This window comes from Labeo rohita, chromosome 14 (assembly GCF_022985175.1).
Source record: "Labeo rohita strain BAU-BD-2019 chromosome 14, IGBB_LRoh.1.0, whole genome shotgun sequence".
In the NCBI taxonomy this organism is placed as follows: Eukaryota; Metazoa; Chordata; class Actinopteri; order Cypriniformes; family Cyprinidae; genus Labeo; species Labeo rohita.
In genome coordinates, this window is record NC_066882.1 from 7225479 (window position 1) to 7240837 (window position 15359).

The 15359-nt window shown below is 35.7% G+C and overlaps 2 protein-coding genes across 6 annotated transcripts in view; one reads left to right on the plus strand and one right to left on the minus strand.

Moving 5' to 3' along the window:
• mtus1a (microtubule associated tumor suppressor 1a) overlaps nt 1-5480 on the plus strand; it is a 44093-nt gene extending 38613 nt beyond the window's left edge. For all 5 annotated transcript variants that reach the window (XM_051127815.1, XM_051127814.1, XM_051127816.1 and 2 more), the window contains 5 exons: nt 114-187; nt 305-400; nt 1744-1857; nt 1986-2083; nt 4038-5480. In XM_051127815.1, the coding sequence (XP_050983772.1) occupies nt 114-187; nt 305-400; nt 1744-1857; nt 1986-2083; nt 4038-4251 (596 nt within the window). In that variant the 3' untranslated portion in view covers nt 4252-5480. The remainder of the gene's footprint in view (nt 1-113; nt 188-304; nt 401-1743; nt 1858-1985; nt 2084-4037) is intronic.
• Nucleotides 5481-6922: 1442 nt separating this feature from the next.
• On the minus strand, nt 6923-13346 carry pdgfrl (platelet-derived growth factor receptor-like). Its single transcript, XM_051127491.1, has 6 exons — nt 13182-13346; nt 12199-12478; nt 10307-10458; nt 9936-10235; nt 9707-9843; nt 6923-7948 (listed from the first exon to the last, which is right to left on the minus strand). Exons 1-6 carry the CDS (start codon nt 13234-13236, stop codon nt 7757-7759), a joined length of 1116 nt encoding a protein of 371 aa, XP_050983448.1. The 5' UTR covers nt 13237-13346; the 3' UTR covers nt 6923-7756.
• Between the last annotated feature and the right edge of the window lie 2013 nt (nt 13347-15359).

The following is a 15359-nucleotide window of genomic DNA, read 5'->3' on the forward strand; positions in this document are numbered from 1 at the left end:
TAAAACAAAAACTCCAACAAAAGCCTGTGTGTAAATATTGCACCTGTTACTTTATTGTTGAAAGGCAATAACATTACCTCTCATGCCCTGATATATTCTTGCTCTTGTATCAGAACTCAAACGGTCCCATGAACAGGAAATGCAGACTCTCAATGCAACACTGAAGGAATCAGAGGACACGTTATCTGTAAGGCCATGACCAAAAGCTAAAATTTTCCACACATTAGTGTTCCCTGTTCACTCTATTTTGCCCTGTTAAAATTTAATAAACATTTTCATATCAGTGTATTTTTCCCCTAAACAGAATCGAATTCAGGAGCTCATAACAGAGAATAACAACCTCAAAGAAAAGCTGGATGCTGAAGTGAAGAGAAGGATGGATCTGGCTGAGAAAACACAGGTACGTCAACACTCCTGTATGTCTTCCAAACACTTGTGTTATCAAATAGACTTAGTCTACTCAAAGCAGAGATGCATTACCATCAGTAGCACTGGCTGTGTATTTTCCGTGAATGACAGGTTAATATTAGACTGGTCTAAAGAGATTGCAGAACTCTCAACATTCTCAAAATGCATACGAGGGTATTTAGATAACAACCATAAGTCTGCCAGACCCCATCCTATAAATAGTTTGACAATGCAGCACAGGGAAAGTTCATATATGGGAGTTTCTTCAACTATGGACTCTTTTGACCCTTCGGCTGTTAGAAAATGGTCTCGCATTTATGCATTTAGCAGATGCTTTTATCTAAACACTCTTAAAACACACTTTTCACATTTGCAGTCGTTCACTAACAACACCCAACAGTGTTTATATTCTCACACCACAAGACTAACTTTTTTTTCTTTTTCTCACCATTATATTATGTTATATTATATTATATTATATTATATTATATTATATTATATTATATTATATTATATTATATTATATTTAAAATAATTTGTTTTTCGTTCTTTTTTTTTTTTTTTTGCCAAAAAAATCATTAAGATATTAAGTAAAGATCATGTTCCATTTCCGTTTTTTTTTTTTTTTTTTAATTTCCTACCGTAAATATATCAAAACTTATTTTTTGATTAGTAATATGCATTGCTAAGGACTTTATTTGGACAACTTTAAAGGCGATTTTTTTTTTTTTTTTTTTTTTTTTTTTTTTTCTCCCAGATTTTCAAATAGTTGTATCTCGGCCAAATATTGTCCTATCCTAACAAACTATACATCATGGATATATAAATCTCAGTTTCCAAAAACTTACCCTTATGACTGGTTTTGTGGTCCAGGGTCAAATTTAACCTTTAAAAATAATAAATGAAGAGTTCAGATGCAAAACCGGCTAAAAGCCATCTCGGTCACAAATGAGATAATGATACTGAGTGAATGCTCCTGACACATATTATACATCCATCAAATACTTTTACTTCAAACTCGCTAAATTCCAGCCTCAGCCCAATCAGAAGTACCAGTACTTACATAGAAACCTATACAAAGAAGCCAGAAAGAAATGCTCATTTTAAAGAAAAACGTCAGATGGATTTAAAGGCTTTTGCATCTGAACTCTTCAAATATTCCACTGTTTAAAAGGGTTTTTTTTTTATTTGTATTTATTTATAAGAAATACTTGACTTCAGCAAGGATTAATTAAATTCTACAAATGTAAACATAACATGATTTCATTCTTAAAGATCCAGTTTCAGAAAGCCAGTATATATTCCTGATCTCTTTTTTTCTTCTGTTGGAAAAAGGACTCCCATACTCTTTATCTGGAGCAGGAGCTTGAAAGCCTTAAAGTAGTGCTGGACATTAAAAACAAACAGCTCCATGAACAGGACAAGAAACTCATGCAGATAGACAAACTGGTGAGCTCAATTATCTGTTGTGTGTAAAGCATTTAGGAGGAGAAATTCGTCTTTGTCTACGTCCTAATCACAGTAATGCTCCTACAGTATCTGTGCTGGAAAAACACTAAGATTTGATTTATGCGTAGATGGAGAGGAATGTGAAGTTGGATGAATGTCTTAAGAAACTGCAACAGGAAAACGAAGACCTCAAAGCCAGAATGGACAAACATGCTGCTTTATCAAGGTAGTGTACCACAAGCTTGTTTTCACAAATGTGATACCCTTGTGTTTTTAAAAATTACTTTCCTCAATCCACGTGTGTAGCTTCCAACATTTGGGTGTTTCCCCAGTGGGCTTAATTCTGTTAGACATCTTTGAAGTTTGACAGTATTTGCATATGGTGTGGGTTACAGTGAAATTCTACAAAATTGCTTCTGGCTATGCTTTGACACTTTAATTGCTTTGATTACTATTTGTGCTTTTGTGGTGGCAAGAAAGGTGCGTTTTATCGCGGCAATGCTTTGTGCTGAGAGACCTTCTGCTTTTTCATCTTGTGCAGTAATAAGGAGCTTTCGCACTGAAGGAACCTTTTCGTAGTTCCTAAAGCTATTAGTGGAACGTCACGCTTTTTGGTGTTTAGCATCGCAAGAACTAGAAACGCATTCAGTTCTAGAAACTTCATTTAGGGGAGCTAAATTAGCTCCTACTTCAGAGTAGGGTCTAAAACAGTTCTATAGGTACTGATTTGGACAAACGCATACAAAACACCGCCTACCCAGCATTTTGGAAAAGCCGTGTAAAAATATTTACTCCACAGATAATAATGGCGTTTAGCTACCTGTTGTCTGAAGCATCGTGTTATTTATTTATTTTTTTTTCAGCCTCGATGAGAGAGATAGAAAAGGGTACGACAGGGCTAAATGTGCCCTGGGTAAAAGGCGCCTTTGATATTATTTTCCTCTAAACCACTAGATGGCAGAAAAACGTGGCGTAGCACATTCCAAAACATCCGCTTTTCAACCTACATGTGCAATATTTGTTGATCCTTGACGCAATCGCGAGCAGCAGAGCAAAGTCGATTCTGTGCTTACTTTGCTCATTGAAGCAGCAAATGAGAATCGGTAAAATTATTAATTATATCTTGAGACAAATGTCTTCTTAATGATTTTTAGTTTTGTTTAAGATAATTAAAACAGCAGTTTTTTAAATAAAAGAATATGTGAAAGTATGGATATTGGGGTTAAAAGGCACAATATTAACATGATAATTAACAGAAGGCTGACTTTTCCATTTGTTGACATGACATTGTTAGATTCAGATGGTAAATATCATATATTATGTTGGGTGTCTAACGTAGAAATAATCACCATGTTTAGAATGAAACCATCATATTTAAAAACATGCTATTAATCGTATATATCATTTGTTGTTACTACTGTAAATCTATTTTAAATTATTATGGGATCTCCTTCGATGCTTTCAGAGTCTTTACATTTTAAAATGATTTTGTTTCTGCATTTTATGTTTTATATTAACATATTTTAATGACAGTATATTCATTGAACAAAAAATTATTTTATTTATCAAAATAAGCAGAAAATAGTACAGACACATATTTTGTTTTTTGTTTTTTTTGTTTTTTTGTTTTTTAATCTTTTCAAAAGTTTATACCTTCTCCTTCTAAAGCATCAGTGAGCATTTGAACCTTCTGTAACTGAGCTATATGTATATAAACACATTTTATGTGAAAAATCTTATTCAGGTCAGTTTTAAACTCAGTATTATATTAAAAAAATAACATGCATTTTGTATGATTCTTATTTCGGTCAAATAATTAACATTTTGCAGATTCTGCAAGGTGTATGTAAACTTTTGATTCAACTGTAACACTGCAAGCTGTCATAGGAGATTTAGTCAGATTTTCGCATTGTTTTAATTGTGCAAATTGTGCATTTACATTCTATCTCAGTTGTCACAAAACCCATGACATGCAACAGGAACAGCTTAGCGTCCTCCATTCTCCGGTGGTTGATGTTTGTAAATGCCTAGCTTCTGCAACCAGGAAAATGCCCTGAGGGAAAATTGGTTCTCTAGGAACCATCATGCTGGCTACTTCCTAGAACTAAACGGTGCGAAAGCACCTATAGTGACTACTCTACTCTAATCAAGTTTACCAGAGCTGCTTTGTTCCATTGCAGACAACTGTCTACAGAGCAGGCGGTTTTGCAGGAATCCCTTCAGAAGGAGTCCAAAGTGAACAAACGCTTGTCTATGGAGAACGAAGAGCTGCTCTGGAAGCTGCACAACGGTGATCTAAGCAGCCCTCGCAAGGTCTCCCCTTCTCCGTCCCTGAATCTCCAGTCACCACGTAACTCAGCGATGTTCTCCAGCCCTCCCCTCTCGCCTAGATAACAATGGCCTTCAGCTTCCAGGAAGCACTTTCATACAGGACGGAGCGCTTCCTGTATGCTGAAGCTGGTCTGGACCATGTCAGTGGCTTTCGATATGGAATGAACTCTTGACTCTTGTACAGATTAGACTATATTGCACAGAAGCACTTACCAATGAGGCCACCCTCGTACTATGCCTTTTACATCTGACTGTGGAGGAAAAAAAAAAGAAGTATCTCAGGGCTTGTAGAAGGTTTCTCTCAAATTTATGTTTTTTCCCTCCTGGATTGCTTTAACCAGCTTTCTGTAGAGGAATGACATATGAATCCACGACTGGGGCCTTTATCAACTTACAAAGCTTTTCCACCAGACGCCTTGAAGTGTATCTGTATATACCTAGATTTATCATCGCTCTGGGACAAATGCCCAAATGCCAGCCGGCCAGTGGACATTTCCCAGATGCTGCTGCTTATGTAGCGTTTGGTTTCCCTTTACTTTATGTAGGACCTCAGACCCTGGATGAACTTTTTTTTAAAGAGGCAATCCATAGATCAACTCGCGTCATAAACTGACTGTTACGCTTTACTCAAATGGAAATATTCAAGATCTCAAACCGGTGTTCTCAAAACCTTATGCAACATTTTTTTCTTGTTTATATCATGCCTTTATTTTTGATTTTGTATTTTTTAAACATCATACAAGGTGAGCTTTGCCCAGATCATGATGCATGTTTCATCACAGATTTGCTCTCCTTATCACTCATATATGCATAGGAGAGATGCAATACAGTGACTGATGCAGAATGAATTATTACAAAGTCTTGAATGTTTTGATTAATGCCTGTATAAGGGTTGAATTGTCCTTTTCCTCACGTTCTTGGCAATCAAAGATGCAGTCTAATTGCAATGGTATGCTGTAAACGGACAAGTGTTTGATATAAAAATGGCACGTCATTGGGCAGCCCTGTGACTGAAGGCATGTAGTATTGGGAATCTGCGATTTTTCATAATGACTTTATTGAATACGGGTTTTGTATATTATTCAGTATGATTGAGCCCTACGGGACAGATTTGAGAGTTTGTTTGTCTTTGTTTCAATATTTATGTGTTCATGAGACCAATGTAATGGCCTAGCATGTTCCAGTGGCCTCAGGAGCTCCCCCTCTGTCTGAAACCCTCCACTGCAGCTTTACATTCAAGCTATTTACAAAGAAGTTCAAAAGCAAAAGAAGTTTTTTTTTTTTTTTTTTTTCTTTTATGTTGGTATGTATTACTAAGCTGTTTGTGTGGATGTTGGTGTGAAACTGAAACTCATGAAAATATGCAATTAATAAAGAATTAAATTAATTTGTTTGCATTTTGTGCCCTGTGTTTATAATGTGTATTCAAAAGGAATGTTCCACCCAAAACTGAAAATTCTGTCATTTAATTACTCACCCTCACGTGGTTCCAAACTCGTAAGGCGATATCCTTACTACCTTTCTGGGCCTTGAACGTGTCAGCTGTCTATGCAGGGTCAGAAAGCTTTTGGATTTCATCAAAAATATCTTGAACAAAGTTTCTTACGGGTTTGGAATGATGGGAGGGTGAGTTATTAATGACAGAATGTTTAGTTTTGGGTGAATTATCCCTTTAAAGATTCTGTCTCATTCTCATGTCATTCCAAACCTGTATGGAATTCTGTAGAACACACAAAAAAGATATTTTGAAGAATGTTGGTAACAATTCCTATAGACTTCTATTGTATTTTTTTTATTTTTATTTTTTGTCCATATAATGGCAGTCAATTAGAACCAATAATGTTTGGTTACGTGTTCTTCAAAATACACTATTAGTTTTTTAAAAGTTTTTAAATTGTACGGTTTTTAATATATTTTTTTTAAAAGAAGTCCCTTCTGCTCACCAAGCCTGCATTTATTTGATCCAAAATACTGCAGTAATATTGTGAAATATTTTTATAATTTAAAATAACTGCTTTCTATTTTAATATATATTAAAATGTAATTTATTCCTGTGATCAAAGCTAAGTTTTCAGCATCATTACTCCAGTCTTCAGTGTCACATGATCCTTCAGAAATCATTTTAATATGCTGATTTGCTGTTCAAGAAACATTTTTATTATTATTATTATTATTATTATTATTATTATTATTATTATTATCTATATTTAAAACAGCTGAGTAATTGTTTTTTTCACGAATCTTTGGTGAATAGAAAGATCCAAAGATCAGCACTTATCTGAAATAAAAAGCTGTTTTAACATTATATGCTATACCATCCAAAAGCCTGGAGTCCATTTTTAAAATTATTTATTTATTTATTATTATTTTTTATTTATTTATCAGAAAGAAATTATAGAAATTAATACTTTTATTTAGCAAGGATTCTGATAAAGATATTTATAATGTTACAAAAGATTTCTATTTTAGATAAATTCTGTTCTTCTGAACTTTCTATTCATCAAAGAAACCTGAAAAAATTCTACTCTGCTGTTTTCAACATAATCATTATCATAATAATAATAATAATAATAATAATTGTTTTTTAAGCAGCAAATCAGGATATTAGAATTATTTCTAAAAAAAAAATCATGTGACTGGAGTAACAATGCTAAAAATTCAGCTTTGAAATCACAGGAATAAATTACATTTTAAAATATATTCAAATAGAAAACAATTATTTTAAATAGTAAAAATATTTCAAAATATTATTGTTTTTGCTGTACTTTGGATCAAATAAATGCAGACTTGATGAGCAGAAGAGACAACTTTAAAAAGCGTTAAAAAATCTTGCTGTTCAAAAACTTTTGACTGGTAGTGTATCTTCTTTAACGTTTCACAAAACCAAAAAAATCATACCCGTTTGGAACAACATGAGCGTGAATAAATAAAGAGAATTCTCTTATTTGGGACCACAGTCTCTTTAAGTGCAGTGAAAAGCAGTAAAAGTGTGCAGGAATCTGTTGCATCTGTTTGTTTTCTAATTTCTTTTCATGATGTTTAAGCTGGAAGTCTACAGCAGCATTTTGAACTGCATCATTTGGCTTCCAATTTGACTGTGATCTGTTTTGTAGTGAATTCTACTGTAACTTATTCTTAAATTGCTAATAATCCAATAACAGAAATCTCTTTGAGAGGAGGAGGAACATACTTTGAATGTGTCACACTGAACCAAAATAAGCACTGGGCTCCCGCTGCACATTCCACATACGGAGCCCATTAGAGCGGAGCACAAAGCCTTCACGCTCCTCAGACATATTTCATGCGTATAGAACTCAGCACCTTCCATTTTGAGTATTACAGGTTAGCAGGATATAAAAACACTATTTCACAGGCGATGGTGCATAATAAACTCTATAATGCATTAACTTCATTAAAAGATTTTTCAGTTTAAAAGAAGCACTTTATTTCCAAGTCATATATAGAATGCATATTTTTCATAATGATTTCTTTAAGCAGCAAGAAGCCTGAAGTGTGAATGGAGTCCAGCTCAGCTCAATATATATATATAATGTTTATGTTCTTCTTTCTATTCATGTGACTTTACCGTTGTGGCCACCAGGGTCTCTCCATGCTTATTTTTGGTGGTGCAAATGTACTTTCCATAGTCAATCGTTTCAACGTCATCCACAATAATAACGCTCTGGGAGATGCGTGTTGTGTGTCCCACGCCACGGTTTATCAGTCGCCAGGAGTCATGAATGCTCACCGGCCTCTGACCCTAAGAGACACAATATAGAGGCATAATACTGTGAAAAGTGTTAGCAAATATGTGACCCTGGACCACAAAACCAGTCATAAGGGCCAATTTTTTTAAATTGAGATTTGTACATCAACTGAAAGATGAATAAATAAACTTTCTATTGGCTGAGATACAACTATTTGAAAATCTGGAATCTGAGGGTGCAAAAAAATCTAAATACTGAGAAAATCACCTTTAAAGTTGTCCAAATAAAGTTCTTAGCAATGCATATTACTAATCAAAAATAATGTTTTGATATATTTACAGTAGGAAATTAGAAATTAGGAAATTAGAAAAGAATATCCTTATGGAAGTTGATCTTTACTTAATATCCTAATAATTCTTGGCATAAAAGATCTATAAAATCTATAATTCTGACCCATACAATGTATTTTTGGCTATTGCTACAAATATACCTGTGCTACTTAAAGGAGAAGTCCACTTCCAGAACAACGATTCACAAATAATTTACTCACCCCCTTGTCATCCAAGATGTTCATGTCTTTCTGTCTTCAGTCGTGAAGAAATTATGGTATTTGAGGAAAGCATTTCAGGATTTTTCTTCATATAATGGACTTCAATTGTGCCCCCAATTTTGAACTTCCAAAATGTAGTTTAAATGCAGCTTCAAAGGGCTCTAAATGATCCCAGCCAAGAAAAAGGGTCTTATCTAGTGAAACGATCTGTCATTTTTTTCAGAAAATAAATGTTTGTATACTTTTTAAGCACAAAAGCTTGTGTAGCACAGGCTCTGGGATGCGCGTTCACGTACTATTGAATAACATCGAAAGGTCACGCGGAACGTGGGCGGAACCACAGGCCCAGTGTTTACAAACAAAAAGGTACAATGATGTCAGACGATTCTGAAGTTGTAGGTGAAAATAACATGGACTTTTTCGACATACTCTACCTTTTTGAGCCGGAGTGCGCAAACGATGAACTTGTGGTGATTCGAAGACGTGATTCGTAGTAGTGATGGGAAGTTCGGATCATTTTAGCGACTCGGACCTTTGAGTCTCATTCAGCAAAATGAACAAATCTTTTTTTCGAGTCATTTCGTTCATTTTAGCAAAATCAGCATCACGTGACAGCCCCATAAGATGAACGAACGATTCGAAAAACCAGAAGACTCGAAACAGGTGAACTAATTCCAGTACAGAACCTAATAGGATGTTGCGCATGCACGACTGAACGAATCACTCCCCAAGACGACTCGTTCTTCCCGAGTCACATTAAAGATTTGTACAAAATGAACAAATCGTTCAAGAACGACCCGTGGAAGTGCATCCCAGAGCCTGTGCTACACAAGCTTTTGTGCTTAAAAAGTATACACATTTTTATTTTCCGAAAAAAATGACAGATCGTTTCGCTAGATAAGACCCTTCTTCCTCGGCTGGGGTCGTTTAGAGCCCTTTGAAGCTGCATTGAAAACCACATTTTGGAAGTTCAAAATCAGGGGCACAATTGAAGTCCATTATATGAAGAAAAATTCTGAAATGCTTTCCTCAAAAACCATAATTTCTTTACGACTGAAGACAGAAAGACATGAACATCTTGGATGACAAGAGGGTGAGTAAATTATTTGTAAATTGTTGTTCTGGAAGTTGAGCTCTCCTTTAAGATTGGTTTTGTGGTCCAGAGTCGCAAATGATAGTCTCAACCTGTATCAGAAACTCAGATGAGCAGATTTTGAGACCAAATCACCTTTTTTAAAAGAAAAAATAATGTACCACTCACCTGGCCAGGATACCTCCAGCTGAAGCTGACATTCATCTCAGGTTCACCCAGAACTGTGCAAGTAACGTTAAAGATGTCTCCACCACTCACTATGTCTGAAGAAGCCTGGATAGTTGCAAAAGGAGGGCCACTAGGCACTACAAAGGGCGAAAATGACAAAAAATAAAAAAGTGTAAAAATATAAAATGTGTGTGCTGTTATTAGCAGCGCTATTATGTTCTCCTCTTACCTTCCACATACAGCAGCTGGTATTTAGTCGATACTTGTGGAGTGGTTTTCGTGGTACTGTTGGCCTTGCAGTAATAAGCACCCTTGTGTTCTGGACTGGGGTTTTGGATGATGAAGCCTTTAGTTGGATCGTAGGAGATTTGGGTCCCATCCACAGCGATTTCTTCTGCAGGGACTTCCCTGTGCAGTGAGACTTTGATTTTGGGGTTCGTCACCCGGCACGGGACGGTGGCGGGCTTGTCAGGGCGCAGGTAGATGATTTCAAAATGAATGGCAGAGGGGACAAACAGCTCATCTTTGTCTAGATACAAAGATTAAGAATGACTTTGAAGGTTCAGGATGATGTAGATGATATGTGAGCAGATGGTGTACCTGTAAAGTATATGTAGGTAGAAGAGATGCTTTCTCCATCCTTTGTGCATTCTTCTCCATCACAGAGCACCACCCAGCAGCTGTACTCCCCCGTGTCAGCAGCAGAGGGCGATGTCAGAATCAGCTGACTGTAGCGCTCTTGCTGCTTGATGCTGGAACAACACAATCAATCAAGTCTAGACCTGGGCAATGTTAGAATAGCATACTACTTGTATTATTTCTGCAGTATGTAATATATATGTGGACAACAAAACTAGTCGTAAATAGCATGGGTGTATTTGTAGCAATAGCCAACAATACACTGTATGGGTCAAAATTAACGATTTTTCTTTTATGCCAAAAATCATTGGGATATTAATTAAAGATCATGTTCCATGAAGATATTTTGTAAATTTCCTACCATGAATATATATAAACGTAATTGTTGAACAGTAATGTGCATTGCTAAGAACTTAATCTGGACAACTTTAAAAGCTTTAAAGGATTTTTCTGCATCCTCAGATTCCAGATTTTCAGATAGTTGTGTCTCAGCCAAATATTGTCCTATCCCAACAAGTCCTATCCCTACTTCAATTGAAAGCATATTTATTCAGCTTTCAGGCGATGTATAAATCTCAATTTCAAAAAATCAATCCTTATGACTGGTTTTGTGGTCCAGGGTCACATATGATTATTCTACAAATTTAGTTTCATGTACACTTATGATAAATATATTATTTCTAACAATTTTCTTCAGAAAAATCATATTTTATACATAAAGGAAATCATATTATAACACCACAAAGATAATTTGTTCACACTGTTTAATATAATAAATTGTGACTGAAATGAAATGTTTATTTCTGCTACTTGCCAAGGCAATATTTCTAGTTTACTTTTAGTTTAGCTTGATATACTAAAACAACTAAAAAAAACTATAAAAATGTATTTTAAAAAAGTAAAAAACAATTATAAAAATGACAAAAACACAACAAATCTGCTAAAACATTAAAATTAAAATGACAACAGAAAAAAATAAAAACCAATTCAGAAACTATATCTCAATGATAATAAAATAACACTGGTTTGAATTGTTTTTTTAAGTTCATTTTAAACAGTAAATCTTTAGAAAAATACATAGTAAATACTTTTTTTAGATTTTATATTTAAATTTTGTACGATTTTACTTTTTTTTTTTAGAGTTTAAAATTAATTTTGTCATTTTATATTTTATTTTGCTCATGTCCACAAAAGTTCCGATTTGATTACAAACTGAATCAGCATCCTATGTTATATTATTCTGTGATGGACATTTAAAGACATTGTTAGTGTCCTCTCATTATTTTCAGTGTTTCATCTGGAGGTTTGTTTATAAGTGTATACATTTTTATTTTATTTTTTTTAGAAAATGACCAATCATTTTGCTAGATAAGACCCTTCTTCCTCTGCTGGGATCATTTAGAGCCCTTTGAAGCTGCATTTAAACTGCATTTTGGAAGTTCAAACTCCCGGGCATCATAAAAGTCCACTATATGGAAAACAGTCCTGAAATGTTTTCCTCAAAAACCATAATTTCTTTACGGACATGAACATCTTGGATGACAACATGGTGAGTATATTACCTGTAAATTTTTTTTCTCTGGAAGTGAACTACTCCTTTAAGTAATTATAGTCGTGATTCATTATTAGACTCCTAAATGTGTGACAGCAAATACACTTTTTTAAATGTATTAATTCATATTTATTAAAACAGATAATTGTATTTATGTACATGCAGTGTAACCATGTTACTAAGTAATCATGTATCTTTGAAACACTAGTATTCCAAACTGAAAATACTGCAGGAGCTATTCATTTGCCAGATTTAGTCAAACTAGTCTCAATCAAATGTGTAAAGTTAGAAAGAAGAATACCTGAGGCGGCTGTCATTGAAGGTGTCCAGATAAGAGGGATACGCCCAGCCAATATTAGTCCCTTTGCATCTCAGTTCCATTGTTTTCCCAGGATTCAAAGAAAGGCTCTCGCCCAATCTGAGAAAGCGGCCTTTATCAAGGACCTGAGTGAGAATAGACTGGCCCTTGCTTCCTGCCTCCTTTTCTTTTACTTTGGGGTAGCGAGCCTTCACCCTCTTTCTTCCTGGTCTAATTCGGTTCTCACCAGCCTCTTTCTTACGCTTGACCTGCTGACACACACCTGGGTAAAGCAAAACACAGTTTTCCTGTTGTTTCAGCATTTGGATGTGACTGGCAAACTTTAAAGAGCAATAACATTCATTTATTCACTGCTAGTTGGCCATAAACATAATGAAGCATGTGTGTTTCATTTCTCTCTTTGTGACACTTGATAACTCCTATGACCAAGCCAAAAAAAAAAAAAAAAAGGAGAGGGAGAGCAAGCAAAAGAGGTTTCTGCCATCTGGAAATCTGCTCATTTCAGCTTACAGCTGTACAAACAGCCGTGCTGGATGTATGCCTTTCTTGTTCTCTGTGCAAAAGTGTACAAAACTGAATAAAACTGAAGTTCATTTAAACATCTTTTTAAATTCTTTTTAACACATGCAAGGATCATAAGGTGTAAAAGAAGATAAATAAGAAAAACAAAAAAGTTGCCTTGTTAGGACGCAAACATTTTTGATTTTCTATCTTCTGTCTCTGCTGTATACTTCAAGCATAAGTTTAAGTAAAACTGCTCTGATTTGATCTCTCCTCCCCTTTCTACTCTGGAATTTGGTTTCCTTTGGCACCACTGGCACACCGTACGCATTCATCCACAAAATCTCTCAATTTAATTCCTTTTCAAGCAACAAAAAGACATTCTTTTTTGACATTCTTCATGTTTTTAAAGTAATAGTAATGAGGTATTAATAAAACAAAAGAGAAAAAATAAATCTGCTCACCATTTTGGACCTCCAGCCAGAGCAGTGCCAGTGTAAAGAAGAGCCAGAGCTTCATGATGGCTGAAGCAGAGAGTTCCAGCAGGACACACGGGGCTGTACTTGCTGCTCAGGAGGCCTGAGAGCAGCGCAGGAGCTCTTTGTCCAATGTCTGTCCCGTTTACACACACTCAGCTCCATCCTCTGTGAAAAAAACAGAAATTTCCCCAGCCCATCGGCACACTCCCCCTTCAATGTCAGTCTGTGAGCCCCGTCCTGTGATCCTCTAATGCCCTCTGCTGGACTGCGCTCATAATCCAGATAATATCGTTCAAATTTATCATTCATTTAAAGAATAGTTCATTCAGATATGTACATTTACTGTTTATTTACTTACCCCAGGTCATCCAGGATGTACGTGACATTCTTAGAACAGTAAAGAAGATTTTTAGCTGAACCGGTCCTTGGTGATTAGGCAACTATTAGTGTGTAGAATTATTATGCAACTAAATGACAAACAAAGATTTTCCCATCTCACTTGTTTATTTTCACCTGTTAAAGTGAGAATAATAAACAAACTCAAAATTTGCAAATAAACATTTCTGAAATTTCAAAAAGAAAACCTCAGTGACCAATATAACCACCCTTCTTTTCGATAACAGTCATTTTCGTGATCTGCTCAGAATCAACTTTTTGTGCAGCCTCAACCACAGCCTCCCAGACACTGTTCAGAGAGGTGTACTGTTTACATTTACTGTAAATTTCCTGCTTAAGAAGGGCCCAAAAGTTCTCAATAGGGTTTAAGTCAGGTGAAGAAGGGGGCCATGTCATTAGTTTTTCATCTTTAAGGCCTTTACTGGCCAGCCACACAGTGGAGTACTTTGATGCATGTGATGGAGCGGTTGTCTTGCATAAAAATCAAGTCTTCTTGAAAGATGCAGACTTTTTCCTGTACCACTGCTTGAAGACAGAATTTTCTAAAAATTGGGGGTAGGTCTGAGAGTTGATTTTGAGTCTATTTTCAACCCGAAAAGGTCCAACTAGCTCATCTTTAATAATACCTGCCCATACCAGTACCCCACCTCCACCTTGCTGGCGTCTGAGTCGAAGCGGAGCTCTGTGTCCGTTACTGATCCAACCACGGGCCCATCCATCTGGTCCGTCAAGAGTCACTCTCATTTCATCAGTCCACAAAACCTTTGAAAAATCTGTCTTCAGATATTTCTTGGCCCATTGTTGACGTTTCAACTTATGTGTCTTGTTCAGAGGTGGTCGGGTTTCAGCCTTTCTTACCTTGGCCATGTCTCTGAGAACTGAACACCTCGTACTTCTTGACACTCCAGGTAGGTTGCAGTTGTGGAATATGGCAGCACTGGAGGATAATGGGTTCCTGGTAGCTTCATGTTTGATTCTTCTCAAATCTTTGGCGGTTAATTTGCGTCTTTTCTTCTCGACACGTTTCTTGCGACCCTGTTGACTATTTGCTACAAAACGTTTGATGGTTCTGTGATCACGCCCCAATATCTTAGATATTTCAAGAGTGCTGCATCCCTGTGAAAGACTTTTTACAATTTTTGACTTTTCAGAGTCAGTTAAATCTCTTTTTTGGCCCATTTTTCCTGAGGAGAAGAATCTGCCTAATAATTATGCACACCTTGATATAGGGTGTTGATCTCCTTAGGCCACACCCTCCCTCGTTACACAAATACACATCACCTGATATCCATTAAATCCAATAAGCATTCAAGTTTATACAGCTTGGAGTTGGAAATTATGGATAAAATGATGGTATGGTCAAAATACTCACTTGCCTAATAATTGTGCACACAGTGTATTACGGCTCGGGAGTTTCCGGTTAGCGTTCAGCGCACCTACATACAGACAGTTGCTAATGAGAACGCAATTACATTTTAGGGCTGGGATTTCCTATAAAAAAAAACAATTATTTATATTCTCTGCGTTGAATTAATTATCTTGAAATTATCTTAATGAATTATCATGAATTACATGCATTATCTTAAATCTGCTTAAATGTTTCTATATAAATATATTTCCCATCCATCTGTGCATGCGGCATTCTCATGAACAGTATTTTTCTTTTACTGATCATATTTCATACCTGTTGAATGTGCAGTTTTAAATGAGTTTGACTGATAAACACCATTACGAAAATTAACCATGGTTTTACTATAGTAAAAGTGC